This window comes from Orcinus orca, chromosome X (assembly GCF_937001465.1).
Source record: "Orcinus orca chromosome X, mOrcOrc1.1, whole genome shotgun sequence".
Lineage (NCBI taxonomy): Eukaryota > Metazoa > Chordata > Mammalia > Artiodactyla > Delphinidae > Orcinus > Orcinus orca.
This window is the reverse complement of record NC_064580.1, coordinates 67,405,527-67,427,970: the sequence shown is the minus strand read 5'-3', so window position 1 is coordinate 67,427,970 and position 22,444 is coordinate 67,405,527. Positions and strand designations below refer to the sequence as shown.

At 38.2% G+C, this 22,444-nt stretch overlaps 1 protein-coding gene across 1 annotated transcript; it reads right to left on the bottom strand.

Moving 5' to 3' along the window:
- Positions 1–507: 507 nt before the first annotated feature.
- On the bottom strand, positions 508–11,288 carry LPAR4 (lysophosphatidic acid receptor 4). The gene is made up of 2 exons (XM_004280445.4): positions 10,988–11,288; positions 508–2,209 (listed from the first exon to the last, which is right to left on the bottom strand). The coding sequence occupies exon 2, from the start codon at positions 2,131–2,133 to the stop codon at positions 1,021–1,023; it is 1,113 nt and encodes a 370-aa protein (XP_004280493.1). The 5' UTR covers positions 2,134–2,209; positions 10,988–11,288; the 3' UTR covers positions 508–1,020.
- Between the last annotated feature and the right edge of the window lie 11,156 nt (positions 11,289–22,444).

Here is a 22,444-nt window from a genome sequence, read left to right as displayed (position 1 = left end):
AGTTACAGATCTCTACTCCCTCCCCACAAAAATGATTAATGCAAGTTTTAAAAAACTTCTTTTGTTTTATGGTTTTTTTGTTATTGTTTCTAAATTTTTTCAATTTGCTCCTGACCTGGGCACAAATGCAGCAGCTTTCTGGTTGCACTCTGCTCCAAACTTTCATATAGAAAATATTTATAAAAACCAGTCTCTGAAAAGAAGGATAATTGGAAATTCTTAGAAAAAATGTTGATGTCTCTTAGTTTTTTATGAATATTTGTTGTTTTATGTGATTTTCCATTTTGCCCTGTTTTGGGCACATATTTAGCAGCTTTCTGGATCTGAAGTTTCATATGAGAAATTTAATGTAGTGTAGAAAAAGGAAAACGTTTTTAAAAACTGACACTGCTGGTGACTGCAAATATGTAAATCCAGTTAATCTTCTGTTTCTTCCCAGCCATATTCATGCAAACAAAATTTATGTTTCTGCTTTCAAAATATATACAACAAATTTTGCTAGCTCTCTTAAATTTGATACTTTTTATTAATAATGTTAAGCTAAAATATGTTAGTCTGCTAAAATAAACTCAATGACAATTCAAAAAGAAAAAAAAAGACTAGCATATATCAGTAGTAACACAAAAGGTTGTTTTTTAAAAAAAAATAATCCCTGAATTTGTTCTATATTTATAGGCCCAACCTAATTACCGAATATTATTGGAGTAGAAATATATTTTTTAAAGTTTTTAAGTAATCTCCATATCACTAAATCCAAGGCTACTGTCTACTTATATAATGTGGTACAATGAATTTCCAACCCAGCAGAAGAATTTGGCAATAACTTTTTGTTGTTGTAATTAGACCTGACCTATAATTATTGAACAAAACAGCATATGTACAATAAACATTCAAATAAATGTATCTGACTGTATTCAGTACATTATTCTCAATATCATTAGCTTGAAATCTTTTCTCTTATTCATAGCATAGGAAAATCGTAGAAGAAACCATATCTGGACCTAAAGAGAGTTCTCATACCTAGAAGGTGGATTCTAGCATTAATTCACCACCATTATGTGTTGTTTGATCACTAACTTCCTCTTGAATAGCTGGAAGGGAAGGCTTTGTGGTCAGAGGTGTTTCAGTCTTAAACAGAGACTCCATCCTGATATGGGTATTGATGTAGAAGGACTTCTGAAAGGACTCAAGGGTGAAGTAATAGATGAAAGGGTCAAAGCAACAGTTCAGAGTTGCAAGGCACAAGGTGATTGGGTACATAATCTTTGCAAATCTTTCCAACAAGCAATTGGTAATGGCTTGGGAGCGCACTAGGGCATACAGGAAGAGGACGGAGTTATAGGGTACGAAGCATACCACAAAGACTGCCATATGCACTGTGATCATCTTCAGCACTTTTTTCTTATTGGTCCCAATTTGAGACAGTGTAGCAGGCTTACGGAGGGTTTTTAGCACCACAGAAGAGCAAGAGACATTCAGTATCAAAGGAATGATAAAACCAACAACTTCAATAAATATGGTTATCTTGGACAGATAAGTCTTCCATACACGTTTGGAGAAGCCCTCAAAGCAGGTGGTGGTTGCATTGTTGACATTAGTGGTGGAGAATAAAGAGGCTGAAATACCACCACTGAGGACTAGGATCCAGACTCCAGCACACACAATGGCAGAATTCCTCCTGGTCCTAATGGTACGAGATCGGAAGGGATAGACAATGGCCAGGAAGCGATCCACGCTAATACAGGTAAGGAAGAGCATGCTCCCATAGATGTTGGTTAGAAATGCAGTCCCAGAGATCTTGCAGAGGGTGTCACCAAAAGGCCAGTGGCGGTTGAAATTGTAAAATATTTTGAAAGGTAGAGTGCAGACAAAGAGCAAATCAGAGAGGGCCAGATTGGTGATGAAAACAGCCGTCTCACTTCTCATTTTCATGCGGAAGCAGAAGACAAACAGAGAGGCACTGTTGGTTATCAGACCCAGGATGAATACAACACTGTAGACAGCACCATTCAGATTATACTTGAAGGAATCATCAACAATGCAAGTATTATTGGCAGTAGCATTGCCCAACCTGGGTCTGAGGCTTGAATTTAAATCTTGGAATTGGAAGTCAATGAATCTTCTGTCACCCATGGATTTTTTTCAGGAGGCCTGCTGGCTGCAGGGTTCAGCACTCTGAGACTAAGGACTGGTAGGAAATGTTTTCCTCCTATGGGAGACAAGATGGAACCAGTCATCAAATCTACCTTCCATCCACGATTTCTGTGGAGTAAAAGATATTTTGTCTACCCAGACTGGAAATAACATGCACATTCAATTCAGTTTAACAAATACCTTTTGAGTACCTACCATATGTTAAAAGGTACTACAAGAGTATGTTGCAGGAGTAGGAGAGATCACACTCAAGACAGTAATTGCAATACTGTAGCACTGCAATGCACAGGAATAAGGTATTTGTTTCTGGGGAGCCCAAGGCCGGTAGGGGCAGGGTGGGGGCGAGGGTGACTCTGATGGTTAAAACAATGTTAATACTTTGAAATTTGTATGATTTTTTAACTTTCAAAAGCATGTTTTATTTGATTCCTACAAGTACACCATAAGGCAGGCAAGGCAGGAATTTATCACCATGTTACAGAAGCAGAAACTGAGGCTTATGTAATTTAGAATTACAATAATGTCAGAAATGGAAGAACATGTAAATGATACAGTCAGAACCAGAATTCAGGTGTTTTTTAAAAAAATTCCTAACTAAAGGATTATCAAGCTACTCTAAATTATCAATACATTGCCTGCTTTCCAGTATTACTAAACTTCATTGTCTGAGTATTAGTTCTACTGCACAAGAGTACAGGTGGATATAGGACCTCCAGGACAACCTCTTTAAAAAGTTATGAGTAAACTCCTGAATTAAAATGTTGATTCACCTTTTCTTCCAAAATATAAGTTTAGAGAGCAGGGATCCCTCAGTATATTAAAGTTCTGGCTAAAACTTTTTTCACTATACTACGCTGCCTTTATAGAGAGATATTCCAAATGACAATCTCAATGTTTCCCTATTTCAGACTATGGTCCCTTTCTAAGCTTTGTTCATGCCAGACCCTAAGCCTTGGGTATTTTCCTACTCCCTCTCCCACTGCTCATTCCATCAGTTACTATCATGCCTTCAGCTCTTAAAATGGCGCTGGTCAATAAAGCCTTTCCTGGCTGAATACAAGTGAAATATGAAAGGTAGATTTGAGGTGAACAACCATCCCCCTGTACATTTCTGACCTGGCCAGTTACATGCCCTCTGCCTGCCACCACTTGTACACGTGGCTGTCACTGACTAATCATCTTTGTTGGGTATCTGAACCATCATTGTTCAAAGGTGCATATAGAAATCTTACTAACCATCTCCTAGGTCAACAGCTGCCATTGGAGGACTGTCTTCTGAATGCTCTATAATACACTATGAACAAGTTGCAGCTGAATGAATTGTTTTCAATGAGGAAGATATGGAATAAAAGTGGTTTTTGTTCTTGACTTATCCAGTAATGGGTTTTCATATGATTATATTTTAAAACGCGAAAACCATTTCTCTGAAGTGATTCCTCCTTATGTCACTCTTTCCTTCCACCTCCCAGGGAACAGGTCAAAGGGCCTCTGTATCAGAGAAGGGAGTGGCAGGGGGAACCTGCCATAGATATAGAGGCCTGAAGTCACTTCAACCAGTGTTTGGCCTGAGGGGAAAAAAACTGGTTTGAGAAAAAAAAAATCACTCACTGCAGTGCCCAGAACGAGAGCTGACCTTGGAGAATATAGAGTGCAAAGCAAAGGGTTGGCATTTTTAATAGCTAAAGTTTTAAAGTTAAAATTGGAAGTGTGCCGTTCCTGATTTCTCATTCAACAAAGCTTTATGGAGTGCCTCCCCTTAGAGCCTAACACTGCTCTAAGATCATATTTCTTCTTGGCCATTTCATCTCACAGGCCCAGCTCAACTTTTGCCAGAAGTAACCTTGGTATACGAAAACAGGCTATAGTAGGAACCTTGACAAAGTAAGGTCCAGGAGGAAAAAAAAAACAGAGAAGGAAGAAATAAAAATCGATTGGGACAGCAGAAGAGAAGATGGCAAAGAAAGTAGCAGAGAAGGAAAAACTGAAGAATTGAGAGAAAAGGGAGAAGAAAAGACAAAAAAAAAGAAGATCTTGCTGGAGAGAGGTCAGTGCTTCCATCTAATTTGTATTGAGGGCTTGGAGGGTACTCCCAATTTATAAGTCCTCCAATTTCACCCTCTCTACCTTGCTTCATCTCACTTCTTCCAATTTTCTCAGAAAAAAACAGTACACAGTGGCCAAGGGGGTGGCAGAAACAAAAAGAGTGGCAAACTTCTCAACTGCTTAAACCATATTATATACTATTTTACACCCCCACACGCTACCCATTAGGCTGGAAGTCATTTTTTTTCCATTGTTGAAAGAAATCAAGATAGTCAAAAATATCCTTCTAACATAGTCACACAATCTAAAGAAATTACAGGAATGCAAAACCCCTAACATTAAAGCCAAGCTTCATTCACTATGATCTGCTTGCACCTGCCTTCTACAAAAAGTACTGCTAATAAGTTTATTTTATTTGAAAAATGCTTTCATAATAGAAGTCTTTTCACATTTGCTCAGACTCCCTCCAGTCTGCCCACTGGTGACCCTTTTACACAGTATACTTCTAGTTCACTGGCTATGTATTATTTTGTACTTCCCAAGATGGCATGTTTCAAATAGGTGAGCTTTACTCCGCAGTTATCTATTCAGTTTTATATCTCCCAGAACATATACACTATACCCACAGCAGGCAGTCTGCAAAAGCCTGGCACTTCTGCTTTGCTGCATTGAGTAACCAAATCCTGTGGGAGAGAACGGACCACAGACAAGAAAGCATTACAGTCTCAATCCTGAAGAGAGAGCATGGGAAAACTGTCACTAAGGCCCTATTCATAGCTTTCTCTTGCTCAAACACACAGCCCCTTTGCTGTCTCGCAGCGAGGGTGTGGTGCTGGGATTTAACACAGCACTGTAAGCAAGGAGTTCTATTTCTGATTCAGACACTGGTTCACTCTGTAACTTGGCTATACTGTTTCTCTTCCCTGTATAAACATTACCTCTAGCCTCACAGCTGAGGCTAGGAAGATTCAACAGGGCTTGTGAGTAGCTTTATGAGCTTGACCAGCATTCAGCCCAACCTAACCACAAAGAAACATTACCGGAGTTTTTTCCTTCTCCCTCCTCTGGCACAACTGGACACCTATGTCTCTGTCTTTCTTGGTATGCTGAACTTCATATTAGCAACACATCTTTCTCTTAACACCATGTATACACTTTACTTCAGAAATCCCCCCTTGAGTTTCAACCTTAACTACACAATTTTATCATAATGGGACAATCCAGGAGTGTGTCCCAAAAGGAATATCTCCCACTGAGCTATGGTTAAAAAAAATCAGAGAGGCATTTGGCTCCTAAACTAATTCTGAAGGAGAATCAGTGAAAAAGAGAAACAAGGTCTCTTTTCTGACTGGCTTCCTTTCTTTTGACTGAAATAAACAGTGTTTTTTAACCACTGGATTTTCCTAAATGGCTAACATATTGTGCACTGAATGGAGGCAAAGGGCCAACACTTGAGCTTCAGATAAGATGAAGAAGAAAAAATATAGGCTGACACAGTTAATTACATCTTTCACTGCAAGTAGCATTAGACTATTATCTTGTGAAGACCTTTACAGCCAATTATTTTAACAATTAATCACCTAAGGGTTCAGAGTGCTGATTGCATGTATTTGCAGTGACAATGGACAGGAAGCAGGTCACCTGGAGGTTGACCAAAGAGAAATCTAACCCTTGCTGAATTTTTAACTTTGACCTACACATATGGAGCCAGTATAGGCAGTTCATAGTAGTGTTCACAATGTTTTTCCCTTATAAAAAAAATTCTAATCATAATGAAATATACCATGTTTTCAGTCTTTTGGGCTCCTGGAGGAAGTAGAGTTAGCCTTTTTGCCCTATAAAGATGAATACCTAAATTACTTCACTAAGTGCTAAATTTTCAGGTGATACATTGGAAACAAAGCTCTAATTTCTGGCATATGCCCAGTAGCCTAGAAAGGCTGGCTTGCTTTTGTTCCCCACAGAAGACAATCCAGAACTCAGGGAGGCAAGGCCTTGAAGGCAGAGTATAATTAAATTTTCTTGCTTTGTTCCCTTTTTAATGAGCTTGGGTCAGATCAGAGTGCTTCTGATCCCCAGAGCATTTCCTCTTTCTACTGGTCGAAGTTTAGGAACACTGACACAATAGTTTTCGGAGGAAGCTGAAACCTATTGTGTCCTTTCTATAAATATCTAGCAGTGAAGCAAACTAAAAAATACAAAAATGTTGCAAAAATACAGATTAAAACCATCCTGCTGGAGTAATAGGGAATATGTCTAGACTGCCACTCCTCAGATGAGTGGCTGCTAACAGAGAAGACTCCTTAAGGAAATTTTCTAGGCCAAGTCACAAACACAGATCACAATCATTCACACGGTTCCAATTGATGTTCCTATGCATTGGCTGCTGTTTCATAATAGTTTTCAAAACACAACCTAGCCTTATAAAATTACATATGGAGGAAACCATAGGTAAATGTTTCACTCTAGAATTGAGCTGGGAAATTGATCTATATCAGGTCTCATCTCAAACAAGCCTCTCTCTGTGTCAAATGTTTAGACTGACAAGCTCGTTTATTTATTTTTTTGTCCTCATTTATTTTTATGCAAGAAATATCCTTTTGAAAAAGGCTTTCTATGTTAAATTTGGTTCACACTAAGATTATTATGGCTGTTTTGTCCCCCTACTTTATTTGAAAAGAGGAGGAAATTGACACAGGCCCTAATCTGAGCAGTTCCTATCCTCAGTGTTTAACTTAATTTTTTTCACCAAAAAATATTCCAGTCTCTCACTAACACTTCACTTGATAACACAGTCTAATTTTTGGAAAATAATGTGGTTTAGTGCTCAATATGATGGGACCAAAGTTTGCATCAACCCTACTAAAGTAGAATTTTCCCTAAGAGTAAGTTATAGAGTAAGACAACTGTAGACAAATTGCTCAACCTAATCTAATGAAATTGTCTAGAGTCTTCAGACTTAATATCTCATCTCAGCAGAAGCCCCAGACCTTTTGGGGGAAAAAAATTAGATATTCCTAAAAGAGCCCATTTGCAAATCCTGTGAGGCTCTTAAATTCCAGCTAGGAATCTGGCTTTATTTCACATAGTTGAACAGATAAATTAGTTATCAATTTGCATACCAATTCATCTGATATACTTGGATACTGATCCTGATAATATGAGCAAAAGCCATGTCTCCCACTGCTAAAGGCATATACCAGTGGCAGAGAAGGTTTAAACCAAAGAATCAATATTCTTTTACATCATACCTGCCTGGATTATAATAAACAATTACAACTCTTCCATTCATTCTGGATTTTTGGATCATATAACCTATAATAAATTGGAAGCACTGGTTAGAAAAAATGTTGGAGAATAAAATTAAGAATTTTAGAGAAAGTTATTACCAGGACAGTGGTACTCACCACATTAGTTCAAACCAAATTCCGGAACCAATTTTATCCAAGACTTGGGTGATCAATGAACTTTCTGGAGGTACTGTGGTTAGAGATTTCCTCCAATGGATGCTGTGAAATAGAATTACTCACAATAGTGTGCCATGGAGAGAGCTTTTCAATAAAATGTATACCAAAATATAAGGTAAAGAAATATATTACATGATATAAATCAGAGTAAATGAGAGCCAACATATTTTAAAATGGTATCTAAATGCTTTGGATTTCATTATTACAGAGTTGCAGATAACATTTTATTTTCAAAGCTTGTTACTGCTATGTCATATTTTGTTAGTTATATTGAGACACATAAAGTCCATGAGTTTATGTAACTTATAATCACTTAAAGATAACTAGTGACAAAAGGCATAAAAATACTTCTTCCACTTTATAAGGTAATACATTACATTAAAAATAACTGAACAAAGATTTATTTGGCCTGAAGTTGTATTGGTTCTTTGTGGGTTTTTTCTGTTTTATTTTATTTTCTTTTTCCCCGGCAGCAACTGTTACTATTGGGCAGGAGCCTTGATAGGAGAAGAGGAAAGAAGACTGGAACAACAGGTAGAGACCTTACTGCCTTGTCTCTAACACCCCCAACCCAGCTGGATTTCTTTCTTCCCTGAACTACAGTGATATGAGCAAGTCTTCAATTACTTCAGTTAGCACACTGACAATCACTGCTCCCTCTACTAGGATGTTCTAGGCCAACCTAATATAGCATGTCTGTAATATCTTCAAATCACAATTCTACCCAAAATACTGGTATAAAACCAGAAATACTCTGCAGTGGAATTCATACAGGTAGCAACTGAATTTGAACCCTACTCACTTACTGCCTGTAAAGTAGAATCATCTGCTAGTGGCAAACTTACACTATCATCACATCTCACCCTCTTCTGAAGGTGGCCTAAACGAAGCAGACTGCTATGCTTCAACTCTCCTGAAATAATTTTTCTCTAATCTAAGGGAATCAAAACTTAAAAAATAAAATCATTAGATAATTTAAAATATATTTGAGATCACCTTAACATTAAGGAGAATTGATTTTCACACTCCTCCAGAGAGCAGTATTCCTGGAATGAAATTAATATTATTTTACTGGTTTATCTTAAAGAAAGACAGAAGCATTAACATTTCTTTCTTTTATGGCTTTCACAATTGATACAGATTATAAAGAAAACTTCTTTTTGTTTAGAATCAAAGCAAACCAGGAAGTTCAAATACCCAGAAATTTTCATATTTGGTGTTAATTCAATATAGCCACGTCCAGGCACATCACTAGCTAACTGTGTGAGACCAAGTCATAGTCCCTTTCTGTACCTCAGTTTCTCTTCTCCTTCCATCTTTTCCTTGATTAATAGCAGCCTTCAACTCATGTTATGGCAGTGTGGCCTCACTGGCTGTTCCCTCCTGTCAGTGTTTTTACCTGTTCCCATTTGTCACTGCAAAAAAAATTTTTTAATCCCTCTAAGTCTGAGATAAGGGGAATTAATTTTTATTAGACTCAATGAAATTATTGCTAGATTTATTTTTTAATTGATGTATAATTTACATATAACATTATATTAGTTTCAGGTGTATAATATAATGATTCAATCGATATTTGTATATATTGTGAAATGATCATCACAGTAAGTCTAGTCAACATCCATCACCATATGTATTTTAGATTTATTTTAGTATCAGAAGTAAATATTATTAATTATTGTCAGAAGCTAAGGATCACAGATCAAGCTGCCATTTATATCGTAAAGTCTCCCTAATATCCTCATTTTCCTCATCCTCTGTCCTTATGCCCATATCAGCTCTAATTGTCTAGGTCTTAATCCTTGACCTTCTCTACCTGTTCCCCAGTGACCTCTCTCCTCAAAATATAAGGTTATCGAAATACTTCAGAACATAACTATAGAGAATCAGTAGACTACTTATCCCATGCCTTGCTCTAATTACTTATCTACTAAAAGTGAGGATTGATTCCAAATGGTAGGTAAACTCCTATTAAGCTCCCAATTTTCAGTACTAGTATTCACAAACACATTAGTGAGTTTTTTCCTCCCCTGTAAGAAGGCCAAGAGTAGACTATACACAATGACCATACACTGAGAAAAAAAGGCAACTATACAATTAAGCCTTATCACAGTAAGGGCAACAATTCTCATTACATTTTCTGTCAAATGGAATTGAATAGATCAAGCTTTAGCTAAACTTGGCCTGAGTGTTTCTGTAGGGCATATTCCCAGTCCTCTCTTTAACTTTTGTGAGTACACATTCTGAAAGGCAGGTCTGATTATTCCAATAGGGCTTTGATTTGCATCTCTGATTAGCAGGAGATGCTTTAGAGTGTAGCTGCCATCAAGTGTATCAGCTGAACTCATCCTTTATAGGAACAGCACATTTCATCTGTGACAAGGCAAAAGGATTTACAATCTATGTTGATGGGATATGTTATTTGAAATTTTATTCTGAAAAATAAACATGTTTCAAAGCCACTGAATAATTTGGAGCTTAGGTTATTATTGTTGTCTTCATGTTGGTCAAGGAAAAAGAAAGCTGGTATAATTTGGTAAGGTAGCAAAGTGAATAACCCCACCAAGCTCTGAAATGTTCTAATCTTCTAATTTGTCTGGTCTTTTCCACAGTGGAATAATAATAAATTACATTGCTCAATTTCCTAAAACAAAGTAACCAAAATACAATATTTATCAATTCAACAAAATCTTGTAAGTAAAAATCTTAAAAATATTCAGGATATACAAGAAGAGAATTTTAAATATGTCACATTATTGCATTTGTATGGAAAATAGCACTTAAGTTCACATATAAGGGCAAATTCCATTTATGCCAGAATTAGTTTTTCATTGAAATGTGTTTCTTCCTTTATGGTCTAGTTCATGAATTATTCAATATAACAAATGTCACATTCTCCATAAATCAATTAGGCATCAAAGGCACGCTGCTGTATAGTTTTACTAGAAGAAACCTCATCAAAATAGAAGCCACATTAGCTCACAATCAATTGTAAACCAAAGAAATATAAAGCTAGCCAAAAGAATTTCTAAATTGCTCTACTCTGTGATTTTTAAATCATCTCTTTAGGACAACTGTGTTTACATGAAACAACAGCCTGAAAATCTTGTATCTCTTCCACTGAAACAGTATTATTGCCAAAACAATAGAAATTCCTGCTTTTTTTTTTAACCATTCGACTCGAAGATCCCTGTTCAGCACTTCAGAGTTGAAATCTAACTTCTTTCCCCAAACACTCTAAGCATCAGTGTTTCCACTGAAGTTTGTTATGCCATCCCCCCACAACCAAACGCCCGAATCAAATCTTTCTCAAAGAGACTTACCCCAAGAAAGAGTGTGCTAGATGAGAGAGTGTGCTCATGCCTGTAGACAATTAGCTAATAAACATGTAAACGGGCAACTCGCACTTTAGAAGTGCATATTTTAATCTATTATTCTTTTTTACAGGGAAAGGTTAGCCCAGCCCAAAGCAGCAGACACTGGGCTGCCGAAGCTTCTTACAGCAAACTGCTCATTCTGAAAATGTGAGCTTATTTACATTTATCTCTTTCCCTTTGTTAAGGAACGGCCCTCTTGAATGCTGTAGCTGGCATGCCTTTAACAAACAGGACGCAAGAAAAGGCCCAAAGTCCGGGCCGGAGCGTAGGGCCGGGGGAACTCTTGGGGGTCTCAATAGGAAATGCTTTTCATTGGATAAGGAGGCATTATTAGGAGCAGAAATCCCGCCCAGTACCCTGTGCTCCATCGTTCCCTCAGTCACCAATCACTGGACTGAAGAAGTTTTTCCTTAAAGAGCATTGCCCAGGCAAAGCAGTTTTCACAGTCAAGAATTGGCGGCTTAAGTGCCACTTCACAATATTAAAAGTGTCTTTCCTGACCAATTAATCCGCAGAGAAAGCCTTTGTGCCTGTCTTTGATGCAGGACGGCTATCCTCCCCCACCCTCTTACAATTCTAATGAGGAGGAGACGAAACTCCAAACTGGGAGGAGTGTTTCACTTATGAGCAGCCCATGTTTGTTCCAACTTTATTAAAATAATTACAATAAAAATCTTAATAATAAGTAGGGGGCGGGGAAAGGCAAAAGTGATTGGTACCGTAAATACATTCCTATTATACTATGCAAAATTAAACCCCCCCCACCACCACAATAAAATAAAATTTAATACTATACTCACTTAGGCCAGTGCAGTGCCCTCAGATGGAGATGTGCTGGGGTCCCAGAGCTCTACTACCCACCTTCAATGCACTAGGGAGTGCTCTGTGGCAAAAGGAGGGTCTACGCTTCTCTTAAATAACTGCCTGGCAGGACATCTAATTACCATGAGATTTTTCAGAGGTTTGCTAAAACCCAAAATAAATAGTACAGATGCAATTTGTTTATAATAGGAAGTTATCTTCAACTGTATACTTATTTCCCCCTGGGCAAGTTCTTTTCCTATAGGTTTACTGCCTTGGTTGCTCACACTGCTTTCTTTTCCTCCTAATTTTTTCTCCTTCCCTCCTTCTCTTTGATCTGAATTTGTTGCAGAAATTCATTCACCTAACTGTAACTTCATTGCTAGCTCTTCCCTTCTGCCAGTTCCCTTCATTCTTCTCTCCTCTACCTCCACTCACTGCCAATACTACCACCAACAGCAACCCCTCCCCCTTCTCTGTAACTCTTGGGCCAAGGATAAGGTGCTTTCTTACTCTGGGCAGAGCGGTGCTCCTGGAGAATTGAGGGATCCTCTGACTGCTTCAAAACCTCAATCTGTGTAATTAAGCTGCCTCCCAAATAAGGCATGCTTCATGTTTGTTTATTCTCCCTCTTTCTACAGCTCTATTGTGGCTGTTCTCACTAAGAGTCAAGGCTAGTAAATAAGTGAGTGTGAAGCTGATACTAGCCTCATTACTAGTGACTTATTCTAAAAAGCACTTTCTCTATCGTTTCCTCTCTCCCCCACCCGCAGTCTCTGCTCTTTCTGTTCCCCTCTCCACTTATCTCAGGTATGTCTATTTCTGTCAGTTGCTGAATTGGCTATGTCTCCACAAGTGGTCATTCATCCACTCTGGGCCTGGATCAGTCCTTGGCATATTTATCAGTCTACAAGAGAAAGACACAGTCACTGCCCTGAAGTGCCTCACAGTCTAGCTGGGGACACAAGACACATGAAAGGGTGAGTAGCAAAGGCAAATTTTGAAAACTATTAAAGTTATTGTATGGAGAGTAAGTTTTGTAATGGATCAGAGGCTGAAGTCCCATGGATAAGTCCAGAAGGGTTTCCTGGAGGAGATGGAATTCGATCTGGACCTTGATGGATAATTAGTATTTAAATAAGCCAAGAAAAGGAGAAATCTTTTCAGGTGTCCAGACACAAGTGATAAAATGCAGTAGGTGTAAAGTGAATCAAGGTGAAGATGAAACTGGTTTGTGAAGAGAAAAAATGGGTAATGAGAAGAGCTTTTTTCAGAAGTGCTCAATTGTAGCAACTCAATGCACTACACTGATTAAAGTCAACTTAATAGTCGTGGTCACTGTCTATCTGTATGTATGACCAGCTCATTATTATTCTCCTCTTTGGATTAATATTCCTCAGTCTTCCAATTCATCTGCTTTCATTTCTCCTTAAGGTATTCAAGTACCTTTCTGATTAATCTCACAAATGACTCCCAGGTTGTTTATCATATCACTGGGTCAGATGCCCTTCTAGCATCACTCTTTCTCTACCTGAGTTCCAGCCTCACTGACCTACTTCATCTTCCTAGAATGAGATATGATCTCTCACACCATAGACATTTCTACATGCTAGTCCCCTTGCCTGTAACACTCTCCCCCTCTCTAGCCTCCCCTTCACCAAGGTAATTCTTACTCCTCCTTCAGAAATTATCCCAGTAATCATGTCTTCAGGGAACCTTTCCTTAACCCCTAGTTCAGGTCATATCCACCTTTTCTTCATTGCATTCATCACAGGTATAAGTTTACGTGATGCTGTGAATTTTTTTATTTGTGTGATAATTTGATTGTCAGTCTCTCCCAACTGCAAACTCCAAGAGGATAGGGTCTATATCTACGTAATTCAAAATTACTATTAGTAGTGTTCTCAAAAACTCTTCTCTCTTGCCTAAGCAGAGCAGCAGTGTGTTACTTGTTTTGTTTTGTCTTGTCTTGTTTTACGCATCAAGTGGAAACCTGTGCCATTTCATCCCTTTACAAACAAGTCCACATCAAGGTGTTATTTTACAACAAAGAGTACAAACACATAAGGAAAAAAAGTCCTATGAACAAGAAAGTACTGAAGATTATCCACTGTCATCTCCTTCTGCTCTCACCTCAAAATCCTCACTGTGAACATTCTGGTTATGCTTGCTCTAATATTTGTAAGGTGGAAGGGGGAACATGAAAGCGTCTCCAAGGTGTTCCCCAAACAGCCAGTTTATAGCCACACAACTTAACCCAAAATGTCATTTTAAAAAAATGTCTACCAGGAGAGCAGGGGAATGAATATGCAGCTGAAAAAAGTGCGCTCAAAACTACCTGGGAGAGTGTAAATTTCATTTTTTTATCTGTTTGAAAAGAAAGTAACTAAAATATGACTAACTTCCAACTGGGAATTTACACACTTGAAAAAGAACAGCCAGATGCTTAAGACCTTAACACTCCAAACCCAAATCATTTTTTCTTTCTGCCAACAATATCAAAGGCCTGGATGAATTCGCCCCAAGTGCCAGAGACTCAAAACTATTCTAGTTTCCTTAGAAACAGTATAAATGTAACCAAAGGATTTTAACTATGCCTATGGCTTAGGGTCCATCTAACAATTTTGAACACCCTCATATTCTTTAAATGAACACAGTGCCTATATAAACCTGGGCAGTGTTCTAGGAAGGGAAGCCATTTAATTACTTATTTTGCATTAATTATCAGATATCTTGAAACCTGTCATAAAACAAGCGAGATCCTGAATCTTACAGACTTTCTTTTTAATACAGTCTTTTTTTTTTTTTTTTTTTTTTGCTTCAATGGGAGAAAGGGACCACAAGGTTAAGTTCCAAACCAGTTCATAACACTGGATACTACATCACTGAAAGGGCAGAAAATATTTTTTCAAGCACAGTCCCTGGAAGATTTTTTAGCTCATCTTTCACACTGAAGCACCATCACCTCTTAGCTGTTGCTCTGGAAACTGGGATTTCCTTCTCACTAACTGAACAGGCTTAGATAATAGCAACTTCCCACAGCTATAGATGGGGTTGGTGGGTGGAGAAAATGAATACTTTTTCCAAAGAGCTTTGTAAAGTACCCAGAAGCCTTGAATGCTTGATAGAGGTTAGAAAAATGTCAAGGTAATAATAATAATAATAGAAAACTTTTCTAGAGCATTACTATATGCCTGGCAATATTCTAAGTGCTTTACCTATATTCATTTACCTAATTTGCACAACAATGCCATGTTGTAGTTACTGTTATTATTCTTGTTTTATACTTAAGATAAATCAGGCACAGAAAGGTTAAGTGACTTGCCCAAAGCCACACAGCTAGTAATTCTTCCATTAATTCTACCAATTTCCAGGCGAATAATCATAATCACATCTTCTTTTGATAGAACACTTACAACTCTGCACAAAATATCTTGTTCATGAGCAAACATAAAGACCTGTGTTTTGTAATGCAAACTGCTCACTAGAAGCTGACAAATTCCTAACAGAATGTGTGGTTTTTGAACCCTTCTAAGGTTTGAAAATTTCTGGATTTAGATCTGTTAATATGAGACCTTAAGTCACAGACTAACTCTCAAAGGCATAAGGAAAAATTGACTTACCTAGACATCAAAGGTAACAATAGCGAAGCCAAATCAAAACGCAAGTTTTTTGGAAGTATTTACTATAAATCTGAGGTAGTGTTTGATAAGTTAAGCTAAATATTGGAAACACAGGAGCAACCACTAAGAAAAACCTCAAAAATACAGTAAAAATCTTTAAAACAATGAAAAAGTTACACTAGGAAATAGCCATTCAAGACAAAGACAAACGGTAAAGAGGAAGATAAGACAAAAATATTCATGAGCCATATAGAAAACAAAAAACAAAATGGTATCAAAATTACAACCATATCAATAATAACATTAAATCGGATAGATTAAACATCCAACCAAAAGGCAACCAAAGGATTATAAAACTGAATTTAAGAACCAGATTCAACAATATGCTATAAAGCCTACACAATTTTTTTGTTGTTGCTGTTTCTGGGGAGTTTTTTTTGTTTTTTTCTTTTTTTTTTCAACATCTTTATTGGAGTAAAATTGCTTTACAATGGTGTCACAGTTTCTGCTTTATAACCAAGTGAATCAGCTATACATATACATATATTCCCATATCTCCTCCCACTTGTGTCTCCCTCCCACCCTCCTTATCCCACCCCTCTAGGCGGTCACAAAGCAGTGAGCTGATCCCCCTGTGCTATGTGGCTGCTTCCCACTAGCTATCTATTTTACATTTGGTAGTATATATATGTCAATGCCACTTTTTCACTTTGTCCCAACTTACCCTTCCTCCTCCCCATGTCCTCAGGTGCATTCTCTATGTCTGGGTCTTTATTCCTGTCCTGCCCCTAGGTTCTTCATAACCATTTTTCTTTTTTTTACATTCCATATATATGTGTCAGCATACGGTATTTGTTTTTCTCTTTCTGACTTATTTCACTCTGTATGACAGACTCTAGGTCGATCCACCTCACTACAAATATCTCAATTTCCTTTCTTTTTATGGCTGAGTAATATTCCATTGTAAATATGTGACACATCTTCTTTATCAATTCATCTGTCGATGGACACTGAGGCTGCTTACATGTGCTAACTATTGTAAATAGAGCTTTAATGAATATTGTGGTACATGACTCTTTCTGAATTATGGTTTTCTCAGGGTATATGCCCAGTAGTGGGATTGCTGGGTCGTATGGTAGTTCTATTTTTAGATTTTTAAGGAACCTCCATACTGTTCTCCATAGTGGCTGTATCAATTTATATTCCCACAAACAGTGCAAGAGTGTTCCCTTTTCTCCACAACTTCTCCAGCATTTATTGTTTATAGATTTTTTGATGATGGCCATTCTGACTGGTGTGAGGTGATACCTCATTGCAGCTTTGGTTTACATTTCTCTAATGATTAGTGAGGTTGAGCACCCTTTCATGTGCTTGTTGGCAATCTGTATATCTTCTTTGCAGAAATGTCTATTTAGGTCTTCTGCCCATTTTTTGATTGGGTTTTTTGTTGTTCTGATATCAAGCTACATGAGCTGCCTGTAAATTTTGTAGATAAATCCTTTGTCAGTTGTTTCCTTTGCAAATATTTTCCCCAATGCTGAGGGTTGTCTTTTGGTCTTGTTTATGGTTTCCTTTGCTGTGCATAAGCTTTCAAGTTTCATTAGGTCCCATTTGTTTATTTTTGTTTTTATTTCCATTTTTCTAGGAGGTGGTCAAAAAGAATCTTGCTGTGATTTATGTCATAGAGTGTTCTGCCTATGTTTTACTCTAAGCCTTTGATAGTGTCTGGCCTTACATTTACCTCTTTAATTGATTTTGAGTTTATTTTTGTGTACGGTGTTGGGGAGTGTTCTAATTACATTCTTTTACATGTAGCTGTCCAGTTTTCCCAGCACCACTTATTGAAGAGGCTGCCTTTTCTCCATTGTATATTCTTGCCTCCTTTATCAAAAATAAGGTGGCCATATGTGTGTGGCTTTTTCTTTGGACTTTCTATCCTGTTCCATTGATCTAGATTTCTGTTTTTGTGCCAGTACCATACTGTCTTGATTACTGTAGCTTTGTAGTATAGTCTGAAGTCCAGGAGCTTGATTCCACCAGATCCATTTTTCTTTCTCAAGATTGCTTTTGCTCTTCGGGGTCTTTTGTGTCTCCATACAAATTGTGAAATATTTTGTTCTAGTTCTGTGAAAAATGCCATTTGTAGTTTGATAGGGGATCGTTGTGTTTCATTGCCATTTGTTTCTAGGTATTTTTTTATTTCCTCTTTGATTTCTTCAGTGATCTCTTGGTTGTTTAGTAGTGCATTGTTTAGACTCCATGTGTTTGTATTTTTTACAGATTGTTTTCCTGTAATTGCTATCTAGTCTCATAGCACTGTGATCAGCAAAGATATTTGATAAAATTTCAATTTTCTTAAATATAGCAAGGCTTGATTTGTGACCCAAGATATGATCTATCCTGGAGAATGTTCCATGTGTACTTGAGAAGAAAGTGTATTCTGTTGTTTTTGGATGGAATGTCATATAAATAAAAATTAAGTCCACCTTGTTTAATGTATCATTTAAAGCTTGTGTTTCCTTATTTATTTTCATTTTGGATGATCTGTCCATTGGTGAAAGTGGGGTGTTAAAGTCCCCTACTATGATTGTGTTACTGTTGATTTCCACTTTTATGGCTGTTAGCATTTGACTTATGTATTGAGGTGCTCCTATATTGGGTGCATAAATGTTTACAGTTTTTATATCTTCTTCTTGGATTGTAATAGTCTTTATTTTAAAGTCTTCTTCTTGTAATAGTCTTTATTTTAAAGTCTATTTTGTCTGATAGGAGAATTGCTACTCCAGTTTTCTTTTGATTTCCATTTGCATGGAATATCTTTTTCCATCCACTCACTTTCAGTCTGTATGTGTCCCTAAGTCTGAAGTAGGTCTCTTGTAGACAGCATATATACATGTCTTGTTTCTGTATCCATTCAGCCAGTCTATGTCTTTTAGTTGCAGCATTTAATCCATTTACATTTAAGGTAATTATCAATATGTATGTTCCTATTACCATTTTCGTAATTGTTTTGGGCTTGTTATTGTAGGTCTTTTCATTCTCTTGTGTTTCCTGCCTAGAGAAGTTCCTTTAGCATTTGTTGTAAAGCTGGTTTGGTGGTGCTGAATTCTCTTAGCTTTTGCTTGTCTGTAAAGGTTTTAATTTCTCTGTCGAATCTGAATGAGATCATTCCTGGGTAGAGTAATCTTGGTTGTAGGTTTTTCCCTTTCATCACTTTAAATATGTCCTGCCAGTCTCTTCTGGCTTGCAGAGTTTCTGCAGAAAGATCACCTGTTAACCTTATGGGGATTCCCTTGTATGTCAATTGTTGCTTTTCTGTTGCTGCTTTTGATATTTTTTTTTTAATTTAATTTTTCATACTTTGATTAATATGTGTCATGGCATGTTTTTCCTTGGTTTTATCCTGCTTGGGCCTCTCTGCACTTCCTGTACTTGATTGACTATTTCCTTTCCCATATTATGGAAGTTTTCAACTATAATCTCTTCAAATATTTTCTCATTCCTTTCTTTTTCTCTTCTTCTTCTGGGACCCCTATAAGTCAAATGTTGTTGCATTTAATTTTGTCCCAGTTGTCTCTGAGACTGTCCTCAATTCTTTTCATTCTTTTTTCTTTATTCTGCTCTGCGGTAGTTATTTCCACTATTTTATATTCCAGGTCACTTATCCGTTCTTCTGCCTCAGTTATTCTGCTATTGATTCCTTCTAGATAATTTTAAATTCCATTTATCATGTTGTTCATCATTGTTTGTCTGCTCTTTAGTTCTTCCAGGTCCTTGTTAGTCATTTCTTGTATTTTCTCTGTTCTATTTTCAAGATTTTGGATCATCTTTACTATCATTACTCTGAATTGTTTTTCATGTAGACTGCCTATTTCCTCTTCATTTCTTTGGTCTGGTGGGTTTTTACCTCGCCCCTTCATCTGCTGTGTGTTTCTCTGTCTTCTCATTTTGTTTAACTTACTGTGTTTGGGGTCTCCTTTTTTTCACAGGCTGCAGGTTCATAGTTCCCGTTGTTTTTGGTGTCTGCCCCCAGTGGCTAAGGTTGTCTCAGTGGGTTGTGTAGGCTTCCTGGTAGAGGGGACTGGTACCTGTGTTCTGGTGGATGAGGCTGGATCTTCTCTTTCTGTTAGGCAGGACCACCTTTGGTGGTGTGTTTTGGAGTGTTTGTGACCTTATTATGATTTTAGGCAGCCTGTCTGCCAATGGTTGGGGTTTTGCTCCTGTCTTGCTCTTTGTTTGGCATAGGGTGTCTAGCACTGTAGCTTGCTGGTCGTTGAGTGGAGCTGGGTCTTAGCATTCAGATGGAGATCTCTGGGAGAGCTTTTGCTGTTTGATATTATGTGAGGTCAGGAGGTCTTTCATGGTCCAATGTCCTGAACTCAGCTCTCCCACCTCAGTGGCACAGGCCTTACACCTGGCCAGAGCACCAAGACCCTGTCAGCCTCAAGGTTCAGAAGAAAAGGGAGAAAAACAGAATGAAAGAAAAAAATAAAATAAAACAAAGTTATTAAAATAATTTTTTAATTAGTAAAAATAAAATAAATTAAAAAGTAATTTAGAAAAAGAAAGGAAAGAAGAGAGGAACCAAACAAAAAGCAAATCCACCAATGATAATAAGCACTAAAAACTATACTAAGAAGAAAAACAAAAGACAAACAGAACCCTAGGACAAAGGGTAAAAGCAAAACTATACAGACAAGATCACACAAAGAAACCTACCCATACACACTTACAAACTGACCAAAAGGAAAAATAAATAAATAAATAAATATATATATATATATATATATACATATATTTATAAAAAAGGAAGAGAGGAACCAAATCAATAAACAAATGCACCAATGATAATAAACTCTAAATACTAAGGTAAGATAAACATAAAACCTGAAACAAATTAGATGCAGAAAGCAAACCCCATGTCTCCAATTGCTCCCAAAGTCCACCACCTCAATTTTGGGATGATTCGTTGTCTATTCAGGTATTCCATAGATGCAGGGTACATCAGGTTGATTGTGGAGATTTAATCTGCTGCTCCTGAGGCTGCTGGGAGAAATTTCCCTTTGTCTTCTTCGTTTGCACAACTCCTGGGGTTCAGCTTTGGATTTGGCCCTGCCTCTGCATGTAGGTCGCCTGAGGGCATCTTTTCTTCACTCAGATAGGATGCAGTTAAAGTAGCAGCTGATTAGGGGGCTCTGACTCACTCAGGCCGGGGGTAGGGAGGGGTACGGAATGCAGGGTGAGGCTGCAGCAGCAGAGGCTGGCATGACGTTGCAACAGCCTGTGGTGGCACCATTTGTTCTCCTGGGGAAGTTGTCCCTGGATCACGGGACCCTGGCAATGGCAGGCTGCACAGGCTGCCAGGAGGGGAGGTGTGGCTAGTGACCTGTGCTTACACACAGGCTTCTTGGTGGCTGCAGCAGCACCCTTAGCGTTTTATGCCAGTCTCTTGTGTCCGCACTGATTGCCGTGGCTCACGCCCTTCTCTGGAGCTCATTTAGGTGGTACTTTGAATCCCCTCTCCTTGTGCACCCTGAAACAATGGTCTCTTGCCTCTTAGGCAGTTCCAGACTTTTTCCCAGACTCCTTCCCCGCTAACTGTGGTGCACTAGCCCCCTTCAGGCTGTGTTCACCCAGCCAACCCTAGTCCCCTCACTGGGATCTGACCTCCGAAGCTGGAGCCTCAGCTCCCAGCCCCCACCCACTCTGGTGGGTGAGCAGACAAGCCTCTCTGGCTGGTGAGTGCTGGTCGGCACAGATTCTCTGTGCAGAAACCTCTCCGCTTCGCCCCCTTCACCCCGTTGCTGCTCTCTCCTCCAGGGCTCCGAAGTTCCCCCACCACCACCCCCCGTCTCTGCCAGTGAAGGGGCTTCCTAGTGTGTGGAAACTTTTTCTTCTTCACAGGTTCCTCCGAGAAGTGCAGTTCCTGTCCCTATTCTTTTTTCTCTGTTTTTTTCTTTTTTCTTTTGCCCTACCCAGGTACATGGGGAGTTTCTTGCCTTTTGGGAAATCTGAGGTCTTCTGCCAGCGTTCAGTAGGTGTCCTGTAGGAGTTGTTCCACAGGTAGATGTATTTCTGATGTATTTGTGGGGAGGAAGGTGATCTCCACATATTACTCCTCCACTATCTTGAAGGTGTCACTTACTTTGGGTTTTATTTGTTCTTCTTTTTGTAGCTCCATTAGGTGTAAGTTTAGGTTATATATTTGAAATTTTTCTTGTTTCCTGAAGTCAGTTTGTATTGCTATAACTTTCCCTCTTAGAACTGCTTTTGCTTCATCCCATAGGTTTGGGATCACGGTTGTGTATATAGATGATTTTACTACTTTTGTCTTTTAACTTCCATACTAGTTTTGTGTGTGGACTATTTCCTACATTTCCTGTATGTTTGCCTTTACTGGTGAGCTTTTCATTTCATAATTTTCTTGTTTCTAGTTGTGGCCTTTTCTTTTTTACCTAGAGAAGTTCATTTAACATTTGTTGTGGAGCTGGTTTAGTGGTGGTGAACTCTTTTAGGTTTTGCTTGTCTCTAAATATTTTGATCTCTCCTTCAAATCTGAACAAGAGCAATGCTGGGTAGAGAATTCTTGGTTGTAGATTTTTCCCTTTCATCACTTAGATATATCATGCCACTCCCTCCTGTCTTGCAGACTTTCTGCTGAAAAGTTAGCTGATAGGCTTATGGGAGCTCCCTTGTGTGTAACTTAGTTTTTTTCCCTTGATGCTTTTAATATTCTCCCTTTATTTTTAATTTTTCCATTTTAGTTACAATGTGTCTTGCTGTGTTCCTCTCTGGTTTAATCTTGTATGTGACTCTGAGCTTCCTAGAGTTGGATGCTTGTTTCCTTTTCCAAGTTACAGAAGTTTCTGCTATTATGTCTTCAATTATGTTCTCAGGCCCTTTCTGTCTCTCTTCTCCTTCTGGGACCCTTACAATGCAAATTCTAGTGCACTTGATGTTCTTCCAGGGGTCTTTTAAA

Excerpts from the sequence above, each read along its gene's own strand:
- LPAR4 (XM_004280445.4), bottom strand. The coding sequence starts at position 2,133 with ATGGGTGACAGAAGATTCATTGACTTCCAATTCCAAGATTTAAATTCA.